Source organism: Cyprinodon tularosa, unplaced genomic scaffold (assembly GCF_016077235.1).
Source record: "Cyprinodon tularosa strain WSP-4 unplaced genomic scaffold, ASM1607723v1 ctg356, whole genome shotgun sequence".
NCBI classification, from domain to species: Eukaryota; Metazoa; Chordata; class Actinopteri; order Cyprinodontiformes; family Cyprinodontidae; genus Cyprinodon; species Cyprinodon tularosa.
In genome coordinates, this window is record NW_024039070.1 from 1,528,077 (window position 1) to 1,548,838 (window position 20,762).

Genomic DNA, 20,762 nt, shown 5'->3' on the forward strand with positions numbered 1-20,762 from the left:
CGATCTGCTTTGAATTTATATGATTCAAGTCAAAGAAAACAAACTAGAAGCAAAGAGAGGGTGAACGTCGGCCAAACTTTGGTGCATTAGTGCAGTTTAAAGGAATGGGCTTCAGGAGACAAACAATGGTTGTGGCATTTAGAAGCGGAGAGTTTCTATCAGCACCATATACTGGAGAGTTTAGATGCAGCCCCTATATTCTGATATTTATTTTTTTGCTGAAATTTAACAGATTGTTGTAACCAGTATTGGATCAGACATCTCTAATACTCTTATTTTTTAATATTTACGAATCAATCTTAGGAAAAAATATATATTTTCATTTTGTTTTTATCCCTTCACTTTTTTAGTAAGTATTACCTGTTTATCTTTGATTATTCCATTTTCATTTTTGTTACTGGCAATATTAGCAAGTTTAATATTCTTTTCAATTTGCCTGCTGATTGTTTTTTACTCAATCAGCTTTTCAGGTATTTACAGGTATAGAAGGTTATTCGTGCTGTGATACCAATAATTTACTCAAATGGATGATATTTGCCTACTCAAGAACCCATATTATTCTTTGGGAGTGTTAGTTTTGCAGTCAGTACTCTTGGTTCATTACATTATCCAATTTTAGTACACCAAGGTTGTATTTTTTTATACTTTGTTCCATCATTTTAACTGCCATTAATGAGATGCTTGAGAAGGAGGCAGAGGATCCACTGTTTTACGGAGTGAACAGAGCAAAGACTATCAGTATTGTCCATCCTCTAGGGCCCCGTTACAGAAAGTGGGGTAAATCTGCTCTTGAGTAAAGAGGAGTTTTTTTGAGCTAACTTATTTGGCTCTGTTCTATTCAGGATTTCTGGTTTCAGAAGGGTGATTTTGATCAGCTAACTCAGCTTAGATTTCAAGGTGAGTATATAAGAAGCCCTGATCGGTTGAACCTGAAAAACACGATCCATCATGGAAACGGGAGGAAATAAGAAGCCTCAGAGTACCCATTTCTTGCCAATCGAGAGTAAAATATTAATGACGGCATATGGAAAATATAAAAACATTTTAATAAAATACTGTTCCTGCTTCAAAAAAAGTGTTCGGTTTGATAGAGAATTAAAGTAGCATTCTCAACAATAATTTACAACAAAAAAAAAAAAAAATGTGTTTGTGCACATAAAATATGAGTATATCCTCATAAAATGTTTAAAAAACAGTTAAATCTGGTATTATGGTTATATTTGACCTTTATTAAATGAATTAAACATCTGTTGACGTTTATTCTTAAAAAGCAGTTATTATTTTATAAGAATTTAAACCTTAGGAGTATGAGAAAGAGCAGACATGCCACTGAAAGCAATATTTTTCTGTACCTACAGCAACCTGTGAAATTGCTGTACCAGGTGTCTTTACAAGAAGCCATAGAAACGTATTTAATCAAAAAGGAATCTAATCTAAAAAGTTGTTTAAAAACTATCCTTCATGCCGTGTCCTGCAGGTTTTAGAGGTTTCTCTGCTTCAGCACAGCTGATTCTGATGGTTGCAGTTCAGCAAAAGCCTGTTAATCAGCTCTGAATGGAAATCAGCTGTGCTGCAGTAAGGAACCCTCTAAAACCTGCCGGACAGCAGCCTTCAGGACCAACTTTGGACAAGCCTGATAGAGAGTTAGTGACTGAAGCTTTCGTGGCAGATAAAAGAGGGTAAATTACTCTACCATATTTGTGAAGCTTTTTTGTATGAGCAGCTGCTGTAAAATATAACTGAACAAAATCTAAGCTATTCAATGACAGAACAGAGGAAATAAACAATGAACACAATCTGGATTCGAACGAAAGGAAAATTGTCCTCGCTGCCAAAGGAGAAGGATGGCAGAAATTATGAACGATCTCAGGGGGATTTGAGCATTATGGTAACAGTTTAAAGGTAAGTCCCCAACAGTCTGCCTTCAGGATAAAATCAAAGTGCAACACAAAGAATTTGTATCATATAAGCCATTTGTGTCTGAAATAAAACAAAATGATTGACTCTGCATACATAGTGATGCTTAAAAATCTACAAACATGTTTTAAAAAAGGCATCTTATCATGTAAAGTATATTGAACATTTGCTCCCAACAATTTACAGGCTCCTGTAGAAAAGGACATATTTCTGATGCCATTGCCTTAATGAGCAACAAACTAAGGATAACTGAGATATCCTGCTACAGAATATGTACGGGATGATTTCATCAAAGGATAACGGCTACCTGGCTTTCTGAAACCAACATATCCACGGATGCAGGGATTTACCCCTTAAACTTATTCTGACTAATCCCATTTTCTAAAAGACAAACATTACCACATGGAAATGTTTCAAGCTGTGAAAACTAAATAATCACCATCCATCCATCCTGAAAACTTGTTGAAAACTGTATTTGACAAAACTACTAGCTGCATGCCTGTTAAGTCGAACAAATTGGCTATTAATGTTTAAAGGTAATTAACCAGCCATGATAACAGCTCCTTCGTCTAAAACAAGTACAATGGGAAAGCTTTCTGCACAATAAACATGATTACTTCAACTTAGGGCTGCAACTAACGATTATTTTGCAAATCGATTAATCCATATTTTTTTCAATTAATAATCGGATAGCCAAAGGTTCCGTAAAGAAGAATTTTTACAGAATTAAACCAGGTGAAACTCTTAACTTTTCCTATTGTGGAGTTCTGGATATAGCATATTAACAGATGAGCACTTCATTATTTTATACCCTTGGTATAATTACTGCTCTAAGTGCTCTCGGTCAGTTAAAAGACTTGTTTTAGAGTCTGTAAATACTTTAAAATTATATCTCTAAGATTTTCCAGGTTGAGAGAATCTAATAACACCCTATGCCTAATCGGTGATATGAAAACATCTGTAAATCTAAATGAAATATTTTTCCAGTGTTTTTCAACCCTGGTCCTCAGCGCACACTCCCCTGTAGTTTTAGACTTTTTTTTCTGCTTCCACAAACCTGATATTAATGGAAGATGCATCTGTGGAAGATAACATTCTTTCTATACTGCAATCATTTCAATCTGGTGTTTTTAAAGCAGAGAAGCATCTAAAGCATGCAAGGCAGAGCGAAATGAGGACCAAGACTGGAAAAACTGGTGTAGCTGAACATTAACTGACCCACAAATCCTCATCGTAGGGAAAAAAAATGGAATGTAATCTAAATCATGTTATCTTGACAGCCTCACTCCTATTTAGGGGGCTGGAGCTGTGCTGACTTTGCAGCAAAATGTCCACAAAAAAAAAAAGGAACTTTGCAGTTCAGAAGAAAGAAATGAAGGAAAACACCCGATCTGTAGGACTGTTTTGGCAAATCTGAACACAAATGACTTATTTAAATCTATTTCCAACTAAGAAAGTTAAGATAAATGCAGACTTGTGGCTTGAACAAACTGCACAATCAGACTGTATCAAATGTAGTTTCTACCTTGATAACATTTGGTCACATGTTGCATAACCTTATAAAATAGGCTATATGTTTATAATGGGCCATTTTGGTTTGCAGACCAGTGTTGCTTTGCTGGTAATGCCTTGTTATTGTAACTTCCACAGCTTGTTACAGATAACTGAATACATAGTGTGGGAAATTATTTCACACCCAAACAGAAGTCACTGAAGCTTATGGCAGGACTGAGGCAAGGCAGGGCAAGTCAATTTGCACCACTGAGACAAGGCAAAGCAATTTGGTGCAACTCAAGGATTGGTGCAACAGGAAGTTAGGGGAATGGAAGCCTCGTGACTGTAAAAGGCTAGAGACGAAAGCTGGACGTGAGATTTGAAACATCATTTTTACATTTGTACACAGAAAGGAGACATGCTGCAGCTTACCTATAAGCAAGGGTCATGCACTCAAAAAGTTTAGTCAACGAAGCATCAATGGAGAAGTGCGACGTGCTCGCCTTTCCAAAATGATAAGTCTGACAGGTCTGTTTGTTGACAGTATCGAAATCGTAACCCTTCTTCGGTGGGTGCTCGCTGTGCGGCGAAGACACCATAAAGTGCCCGCTGTGGATGATCTGGGACTCCAAGCCGTCCGCGCGGCGGAGCCCCATGTGTGTCTCCTCCACGTCCGAGTCGTCATCTTGCTCTTGCTTTATGCTGGCCGCTGGCCGTCGATAAGTTGATCGCTGGCATATCTCTCTGGTAGCCATGTCGGCAACTCAACAACAATTAGCTAACCTTAGCCACTAAGCTAGGACAATAAAGCTCTTCCTTTCATGGGGCTCGTGGTCGCTGACGGCTCCGGAAAACACGTTTCTGGTCCGGTTGTTAAAGTTTTCCAACTGTGTGCCATGAAGGCAAACTACTTAAGGCATCATACAGAAAAGTTTGCCACTGCTTATTAGCGGCAGGAGTTACGAGGTTGATATCTTGTATATAGTTGACGCAGCTGGCAAAGGGCTGCTGCTCCCTGTGTTAAGCCGTATCTGATTGGTCAGAGTCACAAGCATGTTCTACAACAGTGCCGCTGATTGGTCAGATTTGGAAACCCCACCCACACTTTAGAGCCTAAAATAAACCGAGACGCCGGAAGATGCATCAAATTGGAAAGTGTTCAAACTAATTTAAACAGGTTTGATTTGATCAAATGTAGAGTATCTTTTTTTCCCTACTGCAGAAGCATGTATTCATCTAAGAAAAGTTAGATATTTGTCAACATCGATCATTGCGATGATCATCCTAGTCAACAACATTGGAAGTAGAAATGGGAGAAATGCCGTTAGATTTAAGAAGAACACATCAGTAAAATTACAAAGCTATAACTTGTATAATCCAAACACGAGACATTTCAAAGACGAGCTGAGAAAAAAAAAAACAAAGATATAAAATAATTTGGATAGACCATTGGAAATAGGGCAGAAGAATTTAAAATAGCCTACAAAATATAGAAATAAATCCATACCTCTAGCTGTTATACCACCCTGGATTTCATCAATGGTACACATGCATTTATTGGAAAAGAAAGAAAGAAATGAAAGGGTTTTTGGAGAAAAATAAATAAAAAAAAGCGTATATAAAAAGTAATGATCAATAATTCAAATTTATACAGATCTATAAAAAATAAATGAAAAAGTAGGAGTAGCAGTCAAAGTACCCGGATTTCAAGTCAAGATGAGAAAGCAATTCCCTGATCGTTTATCTGTTTACAGTGGCTGGAGGACATTAGACCTTTAAAAAAAAAACAACTAGCTCAGATTCATGCTCCATATTGATGAGTGTAAAAAAATAACAATTCAGATTGATTGGTTTAACAGTAATAGTTCTATGGATACTGGATCATATTGGATAGCGAAGATGGCAAATAAAAAAACAGTGCATATCAGTAAACCAGAGACAGAGTATTATTAAACAAAAACTGAATGACTGAAAATATGGTATAGAGAAAGTTAAGGGAGCAGCTTTATGGGATCAAAAAAGTCAGTTGGGGAAATAAAAGGAAGAAGGAACAGAATCCAGGAAAGAATGATAACAAGGTTAGGTTTTGACTCAGGATTGAAGATAGAAAAACAAAATACAGGAAAATTTGATCATTGTGAGGAAAATGAAACAATACAGCATGTTTTATTAGATTGTAAAATATATACAATAGAAAGAAATTACATATGGTGAGAATTTGAGAACATTTAAGAAACATTTAATATAATAGATATGTTACAGGGAAATCTAGGAAACAAACACATTCAGAATATTCTAATACTTTAAAAAAGAAACATAGCTTTAAAATACAATTTGATTATATACTATATCACAAACCACACTCCATACCAGTCATCGGTGATAATCAATACTTAAAGGTTTTTGCAAACCACTAACAAAACACAAGGAGATGCATTAAGTTCATTAAAGTTAAATTCCAATCAATATTCTGGTGGAGTGGATAAATAAATCAAGCTGTATAAGTATTGTAATTTCTTGTTTTGATATGTTTTGTATTGTACACAAATAGTACAAAATATACTCTTCCTAACCAGAGAAACCATCTTCCTTTAAAAGTACTAGACAAAATTTAAAATTTTCAAAACTATCTCAAAAGGGTTTCAAACTGACTTTATTCAAGCAATTGTAATTATTAAATACACAAAAGGCCTTTGGTTTGCATGCAATGTTTTGATAAAATAGATATATTTTGCAATTTAAGGTAATTTTATGAACAGCTCCATTAAAGTAAATACTGTTTTTTTTAAACTAAACTAGGCTCAACATTTAAACACTCTAAGAAAATAATATTTTGCTATACTTACATGTTTTGACACATAAGTTTCAAACTAGTTGGAGTCAACCATTTTTGCTCAAAGAAGGCATCAAAATGAAAGGTCATTCTTTTAAATCAGTACATATATAAACATTTCATATCAAAATAAGAACATAAATGATAAAATAGTTTTAAGAGGTATCCTTTTTTCCATGAGGACATCGTCTCCATGACGAGCTGGCAGGATGTTGATGTCATCATTCTGAAGGGGAAGTGCTCTGTGCGTTTCGAAATGGCAGGCCAAGGATGTGATCTGTAAATGTCTCTGCAGATATCTCTTCTGGGATAATATTCCCTTCACCTGTGCAGATACAATAAACAGAGATTTATTTTTCAAGAGTTTTCTGTTGATTTCAGCGTCTATAATTTGTGTTTTTCTGTGCTCACAGTGTGTCTCTTCTTCTCCTTCATTTTTATTGACCTGCAAAAGGGTAGCAAAACACTCTGCTACCTCCTTTTCTGTCATGTGTTCTCCTGTTGGGCATATTATAGTGATGCACATCACAGATCATGATCATCATCAAAGAAAGTTTACACTGACATCATAACAGAGAAAGCTTTCCCTTATTTTAGAAAACCTGTCAAAAAAAGAGACAGAAAGATTTAAAGTGTCCTGCAGTTTACCTTCAGCCTGTAGAAGTTCGAGCAGATCATTTTTCAGAAGAACAGGCACCTCTGTCCCTTCCTTTTTACCAAGGACATGAAAAGCTTGAACAAGCTCCTCACTGGAGATCCCAAAGGCTGGCCGATGGTTGATGTACAGCTTGATGAACTCCTCCAGGCCAATGTCAGTCACATGTTTTCCAGTTTCAGCAAATTGGCTGAATTTGATCTCATTTTGCATGTCTTCTAACTGATAAAGATAACACGGCAAACTATGATACAGTTTCTTGTGATTTTAAAAAACAAAAAAATTTTGTAACATTCTTTGTACCTCTTTTTCTGTAGGAAAGTGTCCCAAAGCTCTCACTAGATCAGGAATATCCGACAGAGGAATTTTGGCACACACATTCGGTCTCTTCAGTACTGCAGCACCTTGGTGACGGATTATACAGTAATAGAAAAAGTCCTCCATCTCCTGAAGATGTAGATACTTTAAATATTAGGAGTGTATAGATAACATGACAACAACTTTCTGACATTGTACTTTTTTATTATCGCTTTAAACATGGTTAAAATACATTGGAATGAATAAGGAGTTAGCCCTTTTCGTATTTCTTGTGTTTTCCCGTTGTTTACAAGCTAGGACTGATTACTGAATTAAAAGCCAGTCTGGGAACAGAAGGCAGGCTTTGGGAATCGCTCACACCCTAGTGGCAGCTGTTATCGTTACAAGGAAAAGTGGGGAACCTTCCTAGGAGAGGCCAGCATTTCAGAATTATTGCACAAAGAAGGAGGTACCACAGAACACAGAACAGCAGCACTGTAGCCATGGGGGAGTGTTCGCGTAGTCATTAGAGCAGTGCGCTTGTGCTTTTAGAAGGTTGCGAGTACCAGGTTTGATCCCCACAGCTTGCACTCTGGGTCTCTGAGTAAGACCCTTAACCCCACACTGCTCCTCTGACAATGGAAGCCCACTGCTCTTCAAGGGGATGGGTTAAATGCAGAGGTTTAATTTCTGCAGTGTAAAGTTAAATTGTTATTATTATGTCCTCGTTATTGTTAACGATATGACAATAAGAAAAAGACTATTCTGTTTCTTGATATGATGGGAGAATATAGGATACACGGGGATCTCCTGCTACACTAGGGGCATTGTTCTAGCATTTCACCTTGAATGTGTTTTCAAGTACATGATTCACAAAATTAGCCTTTGATCCACATATTTAAATTGTAAAAAAACATTACGACTTTTAATAGTCTAGTGACGACCAATAATGCAAGTTCTTACATAAAGTATAATTCTGTCTCCTGTAGTGGTGCTTCCAAACACAAATTAGTTTTTTAGTTGCAGTGTTGGATTATTGTGTTGTTCCTTTATGGTGGATGTGGAGATTTATTAAATCCTTAACTCCATACATCACATTTTAAAATCAGTTGATAGTAAGACAGGCACAAAAACCTAAGATCATTGTTTGTTTAACCTTTAACTCACCCTGTAAAACCTGCCATCTCTTCCACCATCGAGCATTGAATAAAAAGGCTCCATGTCTTTTCCACCCAGGGCAGTGGCTGCATGCAGTACGCTATGATTATAGGACAGAGGACCAGGATCAGGAAAAGTCTTTTTACTTTTTATGGATTGTCTCTGGTTGACCACAGGATAGAAGCAAACCTTACTCTAAGTTCACCCTCCATGACATGACTAAACTGTCAGATCTTCCTGCTGTAAAGAGAAACTTTCCATCATAGGAGCAGGCAAATGAAGAGACACCGGTGGGATGACAAATCAAAGCGGTGGATTTATAGGGGTTCCCATCCAACGGCAAAATCTGAAGACCCAACTGGAAGAGGTAATAAATCACTGTTTCAGTTTCAGTTAATAAATCTTCTAATTAAAGAGCTACCACGATGGAATGCTGCTCACTGTCTGACCTTGTCCTCTGTGATGAATGCAAGATGATATGAGCTCATCTGAGCATCTTTTGATTTGGGAAGAACCAAGATTTGCTTAATTGGAGAACCGTATGTTGGGCCAAGAAGAGTCTTTCTGTTTTTTGTAGAAAATGCATAGTTTAAATTATGCTATCTGTAAGAAATTACAATTCTTTCATAAGATTACAGACCTGCATGTCAGTGTTTTGCTGTTAAAAAGTTTCATCTTGTACTGGTCCGATGCAACGAGAAGGAGCTCCTCTGCGTTGAGAGGTGGATGCCATACTATGCACTGTGGCACCGCACTTTGCTCAATGCGCTCAGAGCGAAGGAGGAGGAGCTTGTCCTTGTGACTGTTTTTCAGATCGTACTCCACCTGATGAACCATACATATAAATAGATGAGGAAAAGCTGCAGCTTTCAGAAAAAGAACCCCAAAACAGTTCAACAACAGTTTAAGCATAGTGACATAACAGAAGACTACACTTTTTGTTTTATTTTCTCTAAAAAATGATCAATTATCGTAATGTGTAGCTTGAATAAAAAGAATGACAGGTGGAAGTAGCGAGTGCCGATTAGGCATTTTCAGCATCACATATCTGTGAACAAAAGTGACTCAATAGCTACATACAGGGAGACGGTATGTATTTCATGGTACATATTTTTACCACTGGCAGACATATATTAACCCATCATTGAAAATAAAGAGCCTTGATTTTCCTAAGTGTTAAAGTTTGCTATATGAGTCATTATTCTGGTTTGCAAAAGGAAAGACTTGTAGCACTGTGAGGCAACACCCTTATGGCCCTTCCACCTCTAAAATTAGTTTGGTGCTGCTTGACATTCTAGAAAATTACCCTGGGAGAAAATCCACCATTGCAATGCATTCTGGGAGATGTCCAGAGTAGATTTAATAAAACTGCAATCTTCCAGACAGCTCGTTACTGTGTCTCATATCCTGTCTGAAACTGCACCTACGCCTCCTTCTCACCACACATTGCCACACAAATGGCATGCGGTAGCTAAAAATTCATGTCTGCATATACTCCCAGTATTTTGCACATTCTGAAGATCAGAATATGTTTTCAATGTTTATTTAGCCAAACACACTAAGTTGACTGCATCTGCAATTTTCCCTCATTTTACAGATATAATTCTGGCTGTGCCAGTAACTAGAGCAGCGTTTTCATTGTTTTTATGCAAACCTATCGTAAAGAAAAGAGCTGTTGTTCATTGGTAAAAATTAAATTTAAAATCTTATTTAAAATGACCTTTTAGGTTGGCCCCAGGGTTTGGTGGAATATTTGAGGGTTCACAATCAAGGTTGCTCAAGGTAAAGAGTGAGGTTTTGAAAAGAGGTGTCATCTGCACTTCATGCTTTCTGCTACTGACAAGCTTTATGAAAATACTATTTTCATTTCCCAGTTTATTTCCCATTTATAGTAGATGGATACATTTATTGTCTAATTTAATTTTATTGGACTTGTGTATTATTCTATACTTATGTTGAATTAGATTTTAAAATGTTACTAGTTGTATCACAGAATCCTCAATTGCTTAGAAAATATCACTCTCTACAATGAAGGTTGAAATAATTGAAAATTAAACTTTTAACTTGAATTACAGAAATAAATTAAATTCTCAGTGATATTAAAATTTCTTGAGATGTATCTGCAAAGCCAAAGAAAAATAACTGGATTAAAAAAAAAGTCAGCTAACCAGTTGGCGGTCTGATCCCAGGGACAGCAGTCTTGGTTGGGCGCTGTCTAGATGAACCCCAAAAAGAAGGTCTTTAATGGGCTTGTTGTGATAGCAGTACCTGCCCAGGTACATCCACTGAGGAGATGCGTCTTTGTTTGTCTGGGAGCAGAAGACGGTCACTGCTTTACCGACATCCTAATAGTGAAAAGAAAGATTCAGCCTGATTTTTATTTTTCACAGGTTGGAAAGAAAATCAGTGATCCATGATATGTTATTTTCATCTACTTAGAGTTTAACTTTTATTGTAACCAATGCTTCTTAGTTTTTCAGTAAATGCAACACAGATAAATACCAAATTTGAAAGACTTGCTTACAGCAGTGGCAAGGTATTGGGAGTCTGAAGAGAAAGTGATCAGATCGATGCTGTCTGTGGCACAGTGGAAGCATTCGTCAGGGTTGTTTTGCAAAGTGCAGGCATCCAGTATGTAAACAGCTCCAGTCCCAAAGCCCACTGCCAAGAATCTTCCTGCAAAAAAAAAAAAAAAAAAAAAAGACAACAACTGATAAAGTAAACTTAACTCATAATACAAATAGATAAAACTTAGCATGGACATTTTTTATGTATAATGTCTCTTTCATATAACAGCTGCACACCTTTTGGGTCGAAAGCAACACAGTTTATATGTTTCTCTTCTTCAAAGACCCTTATGCCAGAGATTAATTTCTGGTTATGATCCCATAGTTTCAAAACGCCACGTTGGTTGCCCAAGGCTACAGTTGGGTGGGAGGGATGACATGCCACTGCATGGAGAGGGGCATCATCATTCTGTAGAAGAGTCTGAGTGCCACCAGATGTGTTCACATGTATGACTTTGAAACTGACAGTGGAAACAAGAAAATTCCTGCAGAGGAAGGAGACTAGAATTAAAAGCAGTGATTTTGGAAAAATACCTTTGAATTTTTTCACATTTGATCACATTACAACCACAATCTTCAATTGGATTTAGCTGGAATTTTGTGCGACTGACCACATCATCATCACATCAAGTTGTCCAAACTTGGAAAAAAATATGATGCACAACATTCACAAAAGCCTAATGTAACTCTAGGCGGATCCAGACAGGCGCCATCAGGGGTCAGTGCCCCTGTAGAGTTGGTTCCGCCCCAGTTCTTATAACTAGTGTTATAAGAACTGGGGCGGGGATACCAGTATCGGACGGCCCTAAAATTGTGGTATCGGTATCGGCGAGTACCAACAAATAGGGCACCCATACCATTTTGAGAGCCATAAGTTTATTCAACTATTGTCACCCACTCCTGGTAGGCAATAAAATTTTCTACTGGATTCACTTTGTATTAGATTTTTTCCTGCTTCACAAAGGTAGGCAGCAGCTTGACAAAGTCATGATGGCAATTATTTTACATTATTATGGTATCGGTATCGGCTGATACTGCACAGCCAAGTATCGGGGCCAAAAAATGGCATCGGCGCAACACTACTTATAACCCATCCATTTTCTGACACCCTGAATCCCATGTGGGGTCGCTAGGGGTGCTAGTGCCCACCTCCAGCTATCTACAGGCAAGAGGTGGGGTACACCCTGGACAGGTCGCCTGTCAATCGCAGGGCAACACAAAGATAAACAGAAAAACAACCATTCACACACACACTCACACCTAAGGAGAATTTAGAGAAGCCAATTAACCCAGTGACAACCCACGCATGCTCAGGGAGAACATGCAAACTCCATGTAGAGGAGCCTGGGTATCGTACCCATGACCTTCTTGCTGCAAGGCGGCAGTGCTACCCACTGCACACACACTATACAGTACAGTGACAGAAGTGACTGTTACTTATTGGTTCCTTAGATTAATTATATCTTTAACCTTACAGTATACATCACCAATTATTTAGAAATGAAGGTGTGTTACTTTAAGATTGAGCTTTATTAGGAAAGGATCACAGTTTTCTTCTTCTAGATTAGGGGTAAACAAGCTTGGATTTGTGGCTCACTTAATGTACTAAACAAAGTACTATTTCCCTGTTTTTTGCATATGATATTCTCTTGTTAATTGCTCCAATGAAAAAACACCCACCCCATCGTGGCTCTCATGGTAAATTTAGTCGAGAGTAACTGCTTGGAGAATCTATTAACAAATTGGTCACTATCGACTGGGCACTCAGTCCACTAATATGGCCTTTGTGAAATGGTTACTGTGTTTGTGTTATTCATATACAATCTGACAAAAAACACATTTCTGATTTTAAAATGACAAAAGATGAAATATTTCAGCAGTGAAAATTCTGCAAGGTTTGGTAACCTGCAGGATAAGATGCAATAGAATTCATAATCTTGTCATCAACTGTCATTTTGTTTCGTACAGCTTTCACGACATTTCCATTCCTTAAAGTGCAGCAATGATCAAATGTAAACAGTGTGTAAGAACTGGCTGGTTTTCATTTCACCTGATAACTAGGGGTTTTTCCTCCAGAGTGCACTCCTCCCGATAGGCCGGCATAGGTATATCTTTTGAAAAGGATATAGAAACGATTGGATCCAGGTGGAAATCTTCACAACAGCTGACAACGGTGAAGTCTTTATCATAAAACCGGATTTCACCTCTCATGTCACCTGTTACAACATAGCTGTAATAATGACATAAGCAAACTGGTCATGGGGTCAATTTAAGGTACAGGTACAGTGAACATTGGCAGCTCTGGATACCCATCATGTGTTGTGAGAACAGTGATCGGTTCTTTTGTGGAGATTTTCCTGACATGCGAGACTTCATTGATGGTCCACACCACAATGCAGTTGGCTATGGCTTTCAGGAGCCGATGATTTCTCCAGTCAAACGTAGTACGACTGGGAAACCTGTCAGCACTGTAAACCCACATACTCGGATATGGAGAAGGCTGAGCAAATACTTTGGAATCAGCTGGACTCATGAACTGCAACAGATAAATCGACATCTTTGACCTGTATATAAAAAAGCACTGTATATATCATAAGTAAAACTTAAAACATTTATATATTTACACTTTTTGTCTTCAATGCCAAGGATTCTTTGTTTCCGCTGGTCTGAAAAGAAACAGTATATTTCAGATACAGTGAATTGTGATTGCATCTGTTTGGCAATTTGTAAGAAAAAAATAGCAACTGAAGTTACTCTGTTGCAGATGAACATGTGACTTTCACCGACGCTGAAAACCTGAGTGCTGTCATTTGGGTTAAAGGTGATGTAATCCTGCCAGAACAAACCAACATTATAATCTGCTACCTCCACCAGTAAAAGACATTTAAATGGGTGGGTAGCATGCTTACTTGAAAACCAAGTTTTGGATTAAGTTCAGTACAGTAGAGGGGCTTTTGTGCATCGCTGGTCCAGTCCCATATACAAATACTCTGGGAAGATCATTACAAAAGAGAAGTAGCTAGGCATGATGTAGAGCTTAGTTAAATACAGTAAAAAAGGAAATGCCATCAAGATTACATTGACATTGTTAAAGTCAAATGCACTTCTTTGAGTATTCATATTTCATCATGGTTTAAATAACAGATCAGCCATCGTTTGTTTTCAGTCTTTATTGACAGCATCTCATTATCATAAATAATCTAGGTTTAAAAACCTCAAATATTGTTTTTTTAAATGAATCTGTCTAAACTAATCTTTTCAAACTCACCTGACATCCATTTCTCCCAAGGGTTGCCAGGTATTTTGCGTCACCTGAAAAAGCCACAGCAGCGACACCGCTGGCAGGGTGGCAATCAAACAATGTTTTCACAGGAATCCTGGAAGATTTTTCACATACAGATTTAACTTAATGAGCAAAGGCCAGAATGGGACACAAGAGATACCGTAATATATGTAAAAAAAAAAAAAAAAAAAAAAACATTACCCAGAGTAGGAATCCCATATAATCACCATGCTCGGTGAGCCACTGTCTGCTGTTGCAATCCAGCGTCTGTTCTCAGTCACGCACATGCATGAGATGGAAGAAGAGTGACCCTAAAGACAAAGTTAATGTTTAAAATTCAAATGCTTCAAAAGAAAACCTATGGAACGGACATCTTCTAAAGACCGTCTACTTTGTTTTATAAATTATAAATTTAATAAATCTATTATTCTAAGCATGCAAGCCTCTCTAAACCACTGAGAATTATATTATGAAGTTATAACTCAATTTCACTTTTAAGGTTTTTGTGTTTCAGGATGTTTTAGGGTGTGGCGGACAGGGCAATGCTGCAAATTCTATGCATGGATTCAGCTGAATCCATACATTGTTGCAGTGCATTCCATCGAACACGGCCCCAGTGTTTTTGAACAGAGAAATCTGGTGTTTTATCATTTCTTTTACCTAAGATTACATATTAACAGTTTTTAATCATTTAAATTTGACTGTGTGAAAAGAAACATTTATCAGTGGTTTGACAAACTCAGAACATATATTTATTTACATTAATTTTAATAGAACTATACAGCTTGTGTATCATGATTTGAGTAAAATACCTAATGACGTATACATATCTCAGAGTATTTGGCAATTGTTTGCACCAATGTCTTAACGTCACTCAAGCTGCTCAAAAAAGTTATCATTATAGAGGAATAATGCCTGAGGAATAATGCCTGATGATACAACAACAACTGGGATCAAACTGAAAGGCTTCCTATTTCCTCTGTATTAAAATTGCCGTCCTAATATACAGCAGATGGAAATCTGTTCTGGGTTCATCTTTACTCCCAATTAAAAAAAAAAAAAAAACTGCCTTTAACCTGAATAATTACAACACAATATCTCACATGTTTACAAAACATTACTTTTTAACAGCGCTTTACATTATTCCTGTCCCTTTTATGTTTTTCACATTCAGGCTACAATTTAGAATAAATTACTTTACTGGGGATTTATCTAATGGATGTAAAGTATCACATAATTGTGAATAAAAAAAAACAGTTGCTATTTTTCTTTTTAACAAACACTAATTGTTAAGTGGTGAACATTTGCATTAAGACCATTTAACTGTTCATCTCTATGTGAAAATCCAGTGCAAGCACCTGCACTCATTTAGCCTGCCTCTGTGATGCTGTTTTTGGGTTGAGTGGCTGGTTTTCTTCTCCTGCTCTGCTCCACCCTGCTGATTGGCAGATCAGCTTCACTTCCCACTGTCATCTCCCTGAAAGTGTTTCCATCTTGAACTCTGTCTTCAAATACCTTCCACACAACATCAGAAGGTCTCGTTGGCTGAGTGAGTCTCATTCCCATTGCTTGTGTGCTCGCCTTGCCCTCACTTGGTTCTCGTCGGGCTCTGATTCTGGTCATTAAGCTGGACTGCCTCTGCCTACCACTAGTCTATTTAAACCAGCCGTGCATGTTTCCTGTTCAGCCGCTCAAATTGACATCTTTCCATAAACCTTTTAAGCGCAACACTGTGTCTGACTGGTATATTGGGTTCTCTGCAACTACTCTGTACATCTGCCTTCAAAATTCAAATGATGATGATGGAATTTATTTTTAGTATGAGTACAGCAGTTTCAATGAAGGCCACCTATGTTTGTTGGAGAATATGAGAGAACAAACCGCACCATGAGGACCAAAGAACACCGGTGACAGATTGGGGGGAAAACTCTGGTGGAGATTCTCCTTCTGGCAGGAAAATGTCGTATATATTTTACAGCAACAGAAAGTTTGATATCAAAATGTAAAGTGTAAAAAAAACAACCAAAATACAAAGACTGTGGCAGAGATGATCTTTTCAGCAGAAAACAACCCTAAGGATTAAACCTGAGCAAATACCAGGATAATTAACATAATACACATTAAAGAGATTTAAATCCAATCTAAATCTAAAATCTAATCTTTCTTTGTTCCCATTCATTGCTCAAAGTCGAGCTTGAAGTATATATATATATATATATATATATATATATATATATATATATATATATATATATATATATATATATATATATATAAAAGAGAGAATATGCAAAAATGTCGGTATATACATGTCCAAAACTTGTGAAGACATATTTACATAGTACTATTACAGTAAAGTGACCAAAGAGATTCACTGGTAAAATAAGGGATAAAATAGTAAAAAGCAAGGTGATAAAAGCAAAAGGACAGATATAAACATTGCTGGCCTAAGTATCCTTGCATCATATCTATCTAGAATAAAAAGTCAAAGAAACATATGACTTTTTTAAAGGTCCTTTAAATATCACCCAAGCTACTTTATGGATTGTACAAGTGTGATTCAAAGTTTAGGAGCTACAGATCTTTTTTATTTTATGGCAGAGTTGTCAGAATGACTAAAAGTATTTTATTACAAATGAATAACCGGAATTCTACAAACTGTTCAAGCTGGGGAAAAATGCAAATGTGGGTCACATTTTTAGTATTTTGTTAATAAACTATTTCTATCCACTTAAAGTTTACATTACTTATAAAAGTATCAGCCAAAGCCCTACTGAGGGCAGCTCACTGCCTTTTGTTATCCTTTTTGTTTACTGCTATCCTTTCTAACACAGTCCTTACTTTCCTATGCAGTAAAGTTGACCCTGAAACACACATTTTGGATTTGAATATTTTTTGGACTCGTATGAAAACCTTTTTCTCCTCATGTTTGTACAATTGCTTAATAATTGTAGTACTTTACAATTCAGAGAAACAGAGATTATGAATAAGTTGAATACCCACTTGGTGTCATTACCTGCAGAATGTGCTGGGAATCTGTGGTGTGATTGAATATGATCCCAAAATGACCTACACCATACAGGAAAATATGCTGGCTCTGGTCTTGCAGACTAACAACAGGAAGGGTGAGATTCATCCCGAAGACCCTCTGCAGTGACTGAATGAGGTTAAGCAGAAAACCAATAAAACTCTAAATTATATATTCATTACAACAAGTGTAACATTTTCATAGACAGAAGTACGGCATGGACATGGTTGAAATCTTTGAAGTGCATTTATAAACCAGCATGCATGTGCATCTAAAAAAAGGTTAATCTGGATTCATCAGCAAACACACAGAGTGATATCTTTCCCTCTATCCATCTTCCATCGCCTATTCCGTCAGGGTCGCATTGGGGCCGGAGCCTTTCTCCGGAAATCTATGGGCGAGAGGCGAGGTACACCCTGGACAGATCGCCAGTCTGTCGCCGGGCAAACAAGAGGCAAACAACGACACACGACCATGCACACACACTCGCACCTAAGGATAATTTAGGGAAGCCAGTTAACCTATCAGTCATGTTTTTGGACCGTGGGGGGAAACCGGTGTACCCACGCATGCATGTGAAGGACATGCAAGCTCCATGCAGAAAGACCCCGGGCTGGGAATCAAACCCAGGACCTTCTTGCTGCAAGGCAGCAGTTCTACACAAACTGCTCCTCTGTGCAGCCAGGGATATCATGCCATTGCTTTCAATTCTGATACTTGCTGATAAAAAAATAAATAAATAAATAAATAAATAACAAAAATAAAAAATAAAAAAACATTCAATGATTCTAAAATAGTTTGATAGTAAAGAGAATCTATCAAAAATATATTTTATTTCCTCTGATTATTTTGCCAACCTGCATCTATATTCTCTATTGCTTGTGTACCCTATTTTAGACCACCCTTTCTCCTTCCATTTAACTTTCCATTAACCTACTTTGACACAGAATTCCTCAGCTGACCATGCATAACAATAACCTTATGATAGTCATATCACATCCTATTTTTCTTGTCAGTTATATTAAAAGAAATAAACATGAAATATATCCAGCTGTGTATGGATCCTCTACAAAAGGTCTCGTTTCACTCCCTGTGTTTCAAAATTATGTTATTGAGATATCCATACATTTATAACTTACAAATGGATGCATTGGAGGTTGAGCTGTCTTCTGAGAGAAAAGTGTGTCTTTGGTTGCTGTGCAGACTTGTGACTGTCCATGCCTATTCTTGGCTCCATCTCTGTGCTTAGACAGCTTCTCTTCATCCTCACCTGCAGTCTCACTGCTCTGCTGTCCTGCTGCACTCGCAAATGTTTGTTGCTCTTTGGGTTTCCTCTTTTTTCTAGCACCTGACATGTTGTCTGAGGAAAAACACATTATTCATTTCTGATATATATATATGTTTTTATTTAGATTGTTCATATTTCTTTCTTTATTCAAACAATAAAGAAAAATAAGTAAAAGTAAATACCAATAAATATATAAAAGAAGATGCTCAAAAGGGGATTTTTTTTTAAGTTAAACTTTTGTATTCTTTACCCTTCTAAGTGTATTACATTGATTGAAATATATCTAATTTAATCTTTAGTTTATTTTAAATTCAAGTTAATGGAAAAAAATGTTTTCCCGTCAAGTTTTAACAGCTTTTTTTTATTTTTTAAGCTTTACGATTAATTATTAGTTCAAATGAAAAGCGTAACGGTTTCTCACCAATCTCCACGGATCAATCTGCTGCTTTTTCCCTGAAGATCGATTGAAAGCTTTGAAGAACTTGTTCCTTCCGGATTCCTCACACCTAAAAAGTTGAGTCTGGTCAACTTTAAATGATCAAATTATGGTGTTTTGCGGGGAATAAAACACAAAAAAAACTTCTTAACGAAGCATTTCGTTGCCTAGCAACGCTCCAACTGAAGCGCACGGTTTGTCTTCCGGTCAAGTTTTCCAGATTAAAAGCCAAATTCTCGAGGTACGCGTTTCTGTTGACTGATTAAATTAAATTTCTATTAAATGTTTATTTTATTCACTTGTTAAATTCTAAATCATAAACTCATAGAATTACTGCAGACAAAGTGATATAAGGTTTTATTTATCTTAGTGTTGATTAATAATAATTTACAATTAATATTTAACATAGTTCAGAAAAAAGGAATTTAAATTGAATGATATTAGGATATGGTGTGCATTATTATACAAAAGAATACTGACAGTTATCCAGCAAAGACTTATTGACACCGAGGGAGTGTTGAAGCCTTTAGAAGAATATAAATGAAATGCGATGTTGAATACAGATGTCATGATGGGTTTCAGAAAAGCCCAGTATGCAGAACACCATGGAAACAAATGAAAAGTTTAACAAGTTTATTGATCACAAGCACATGGAATAAACACAGGAACTGGTTCAGGCCTGGGGGCTGGTTCACTGGAGTCTGTGAGGATGACAGTTCAGTTAGCTTGGAAGCAGATTGAGTTTGAGAGTTTCAGGTTTATACCTTGAGAAGTCCGGGTTTGGCTTTGAGAGAGGAACTGTTGGGTCCAGAGACTGTTTAGTTCAGCAGAGTCCAATAACCGCTTCAGCGTCTTACTTCTAACATGAGGGCAGACCTTGGCTTTGGGTTTCCAGCTCTTAGTCCAGAGCTGCATGGGAATCCAAAAATGAGTCTTCAGGTTTGGCTCAGAGGGCAGGCTCGGCAGGTTAAGCTCATCCAGAGCTCGCGAGGGAAACACTGGATTCCTGAAAGCAGAGACAAAAGAATTAGAATCCTATCAGGACTCAGGAGCAACAAAGGTTCTCAGAAGATGCTAGGCTCAGGTGCTAACCAAACTGGATTTAACACTGCGGCGTCGAGGCAAGGTCTGAAGGCAGGTTATATACTGTGGATCCTCTGATGATGAGATGCGCCTCAGGTGTGTCGAAGGCTCAGCTCAGGAGGATCCATGGCGGACTCTGCTGGAGAAAGGTGGAACTTCTCCAGCTCCCAACAACAGAAGATAATCCCAAAGCACTTCTATCCACTTTTATTTGACATAAAAGGTAAAGTAGAAAAAAATAGCTCTTAAGTACTAGTAACACTTTCTAAACATATTTTAAGCAAGAAAAAGTAAAAAGGATCATCCAAGAAATTATTTAACTTTAGAGTGCAGAAAAAATGTGATCATACAATGAACATTTCAAACTTGAACAGGTTATTGTACTTTGTACAATGAAACAAAATAAATCACATAATTTAAAACCAATAGATTTAGGCAGCGAAAAAAAATACAAAACAAAAAACCTTAGAAGTTATTTGATCTTAAAACCTTTATAATTAATAGTTTCCAAGTACATTTCATTGATTAAACTAGGCGATCTATATGTTAAAACTGTTCAAAGTATGTTAGCAGCGAGTAATACTGCTAAAGGAATAGTACACCCAAAACGTGATTAGCCTTCATTTTCTACTCACCCCCATGCTGAACAACACTCTGGAGTACTTTTTTGATATCTCAAATGCATCTGGAGATCTGGGAGGCTTCTTGCTGTCTGCTGACATT

The 20,762-nt window shown here is 37.1% G+C and overlaps 2 protein-coding genes across 4 annotated transcripts in view; both read right to left on the reverse strand.

Moving 5' to 3' along the window:
* LOC119790122 (MLX interacting protein) overlaps positions 1-4,425 on the reverse strand; it is a 30,362-nt gene extending 25,937 nt beyond the window's left edge. For 2 of the 3 annotated variants that reach the window (XM_038295486.1, XM_038295485.1), the window contains exon 1: positions 3,844-4,424. In XM_038295486.1, the coding sequence (XP_038151414.1) occupies positions 3,844-4,166 (323 nt within the window). In that variant the 5' untranslated portion in view covers positions 4,167-4,424. Of the gene's footprint in view, positions 1-3,843 lie in introns of all 3 variants that reach the window. The other variant, XM_038295484.1, reaches the window with a different exon arrangement.
* A 1,765-nt stretch (positions 4,426-6,190) lies between these two features.
* On the reverse strand, positions 6,191-19,098 carry cfap251 (cilia and flagella associated protein 251). Its single transcript, XM_038295460.1, has 21 exons — positions 18,942-19,098; positions 18,372-18,592; positions 17,221-17,361; positions 14,406-14,515; positions 14,190-14,298; positions 13,831-13,911; positions 13,676-13,753; positions 13,546-13,587; positions 13,231-13,457; positions 12,972-13,151; positions 11,159-11,406; positions 10,879-11,030; positions 10,523-10,699; positions 8,995-9,179; positions 8,804-8,918; positions 8,549-8,712; positions 8,364-8,454; positions 7,203-7,346; positions 6,893-7,121; positions 6,656-6,742; positions 6,191-6,569 (listed from the first exon to the last, which is right to left on the reverse strand). Exons 2-21 carry the CDS (start codon positions 18,585-18,587, stop codon positions 6,466-6,468), a joined length of 2,880 nt encoding a protein of 959 aa, XP_038151388.1. The 5' UTR covers positions 18,588-18,592; positions 18,942-19,098; the 3' UTR covers positions 6,191-6,465.
* Between the last annotated feature and the right edge of the window lie 1,664 nt (positions 19,099-20,762).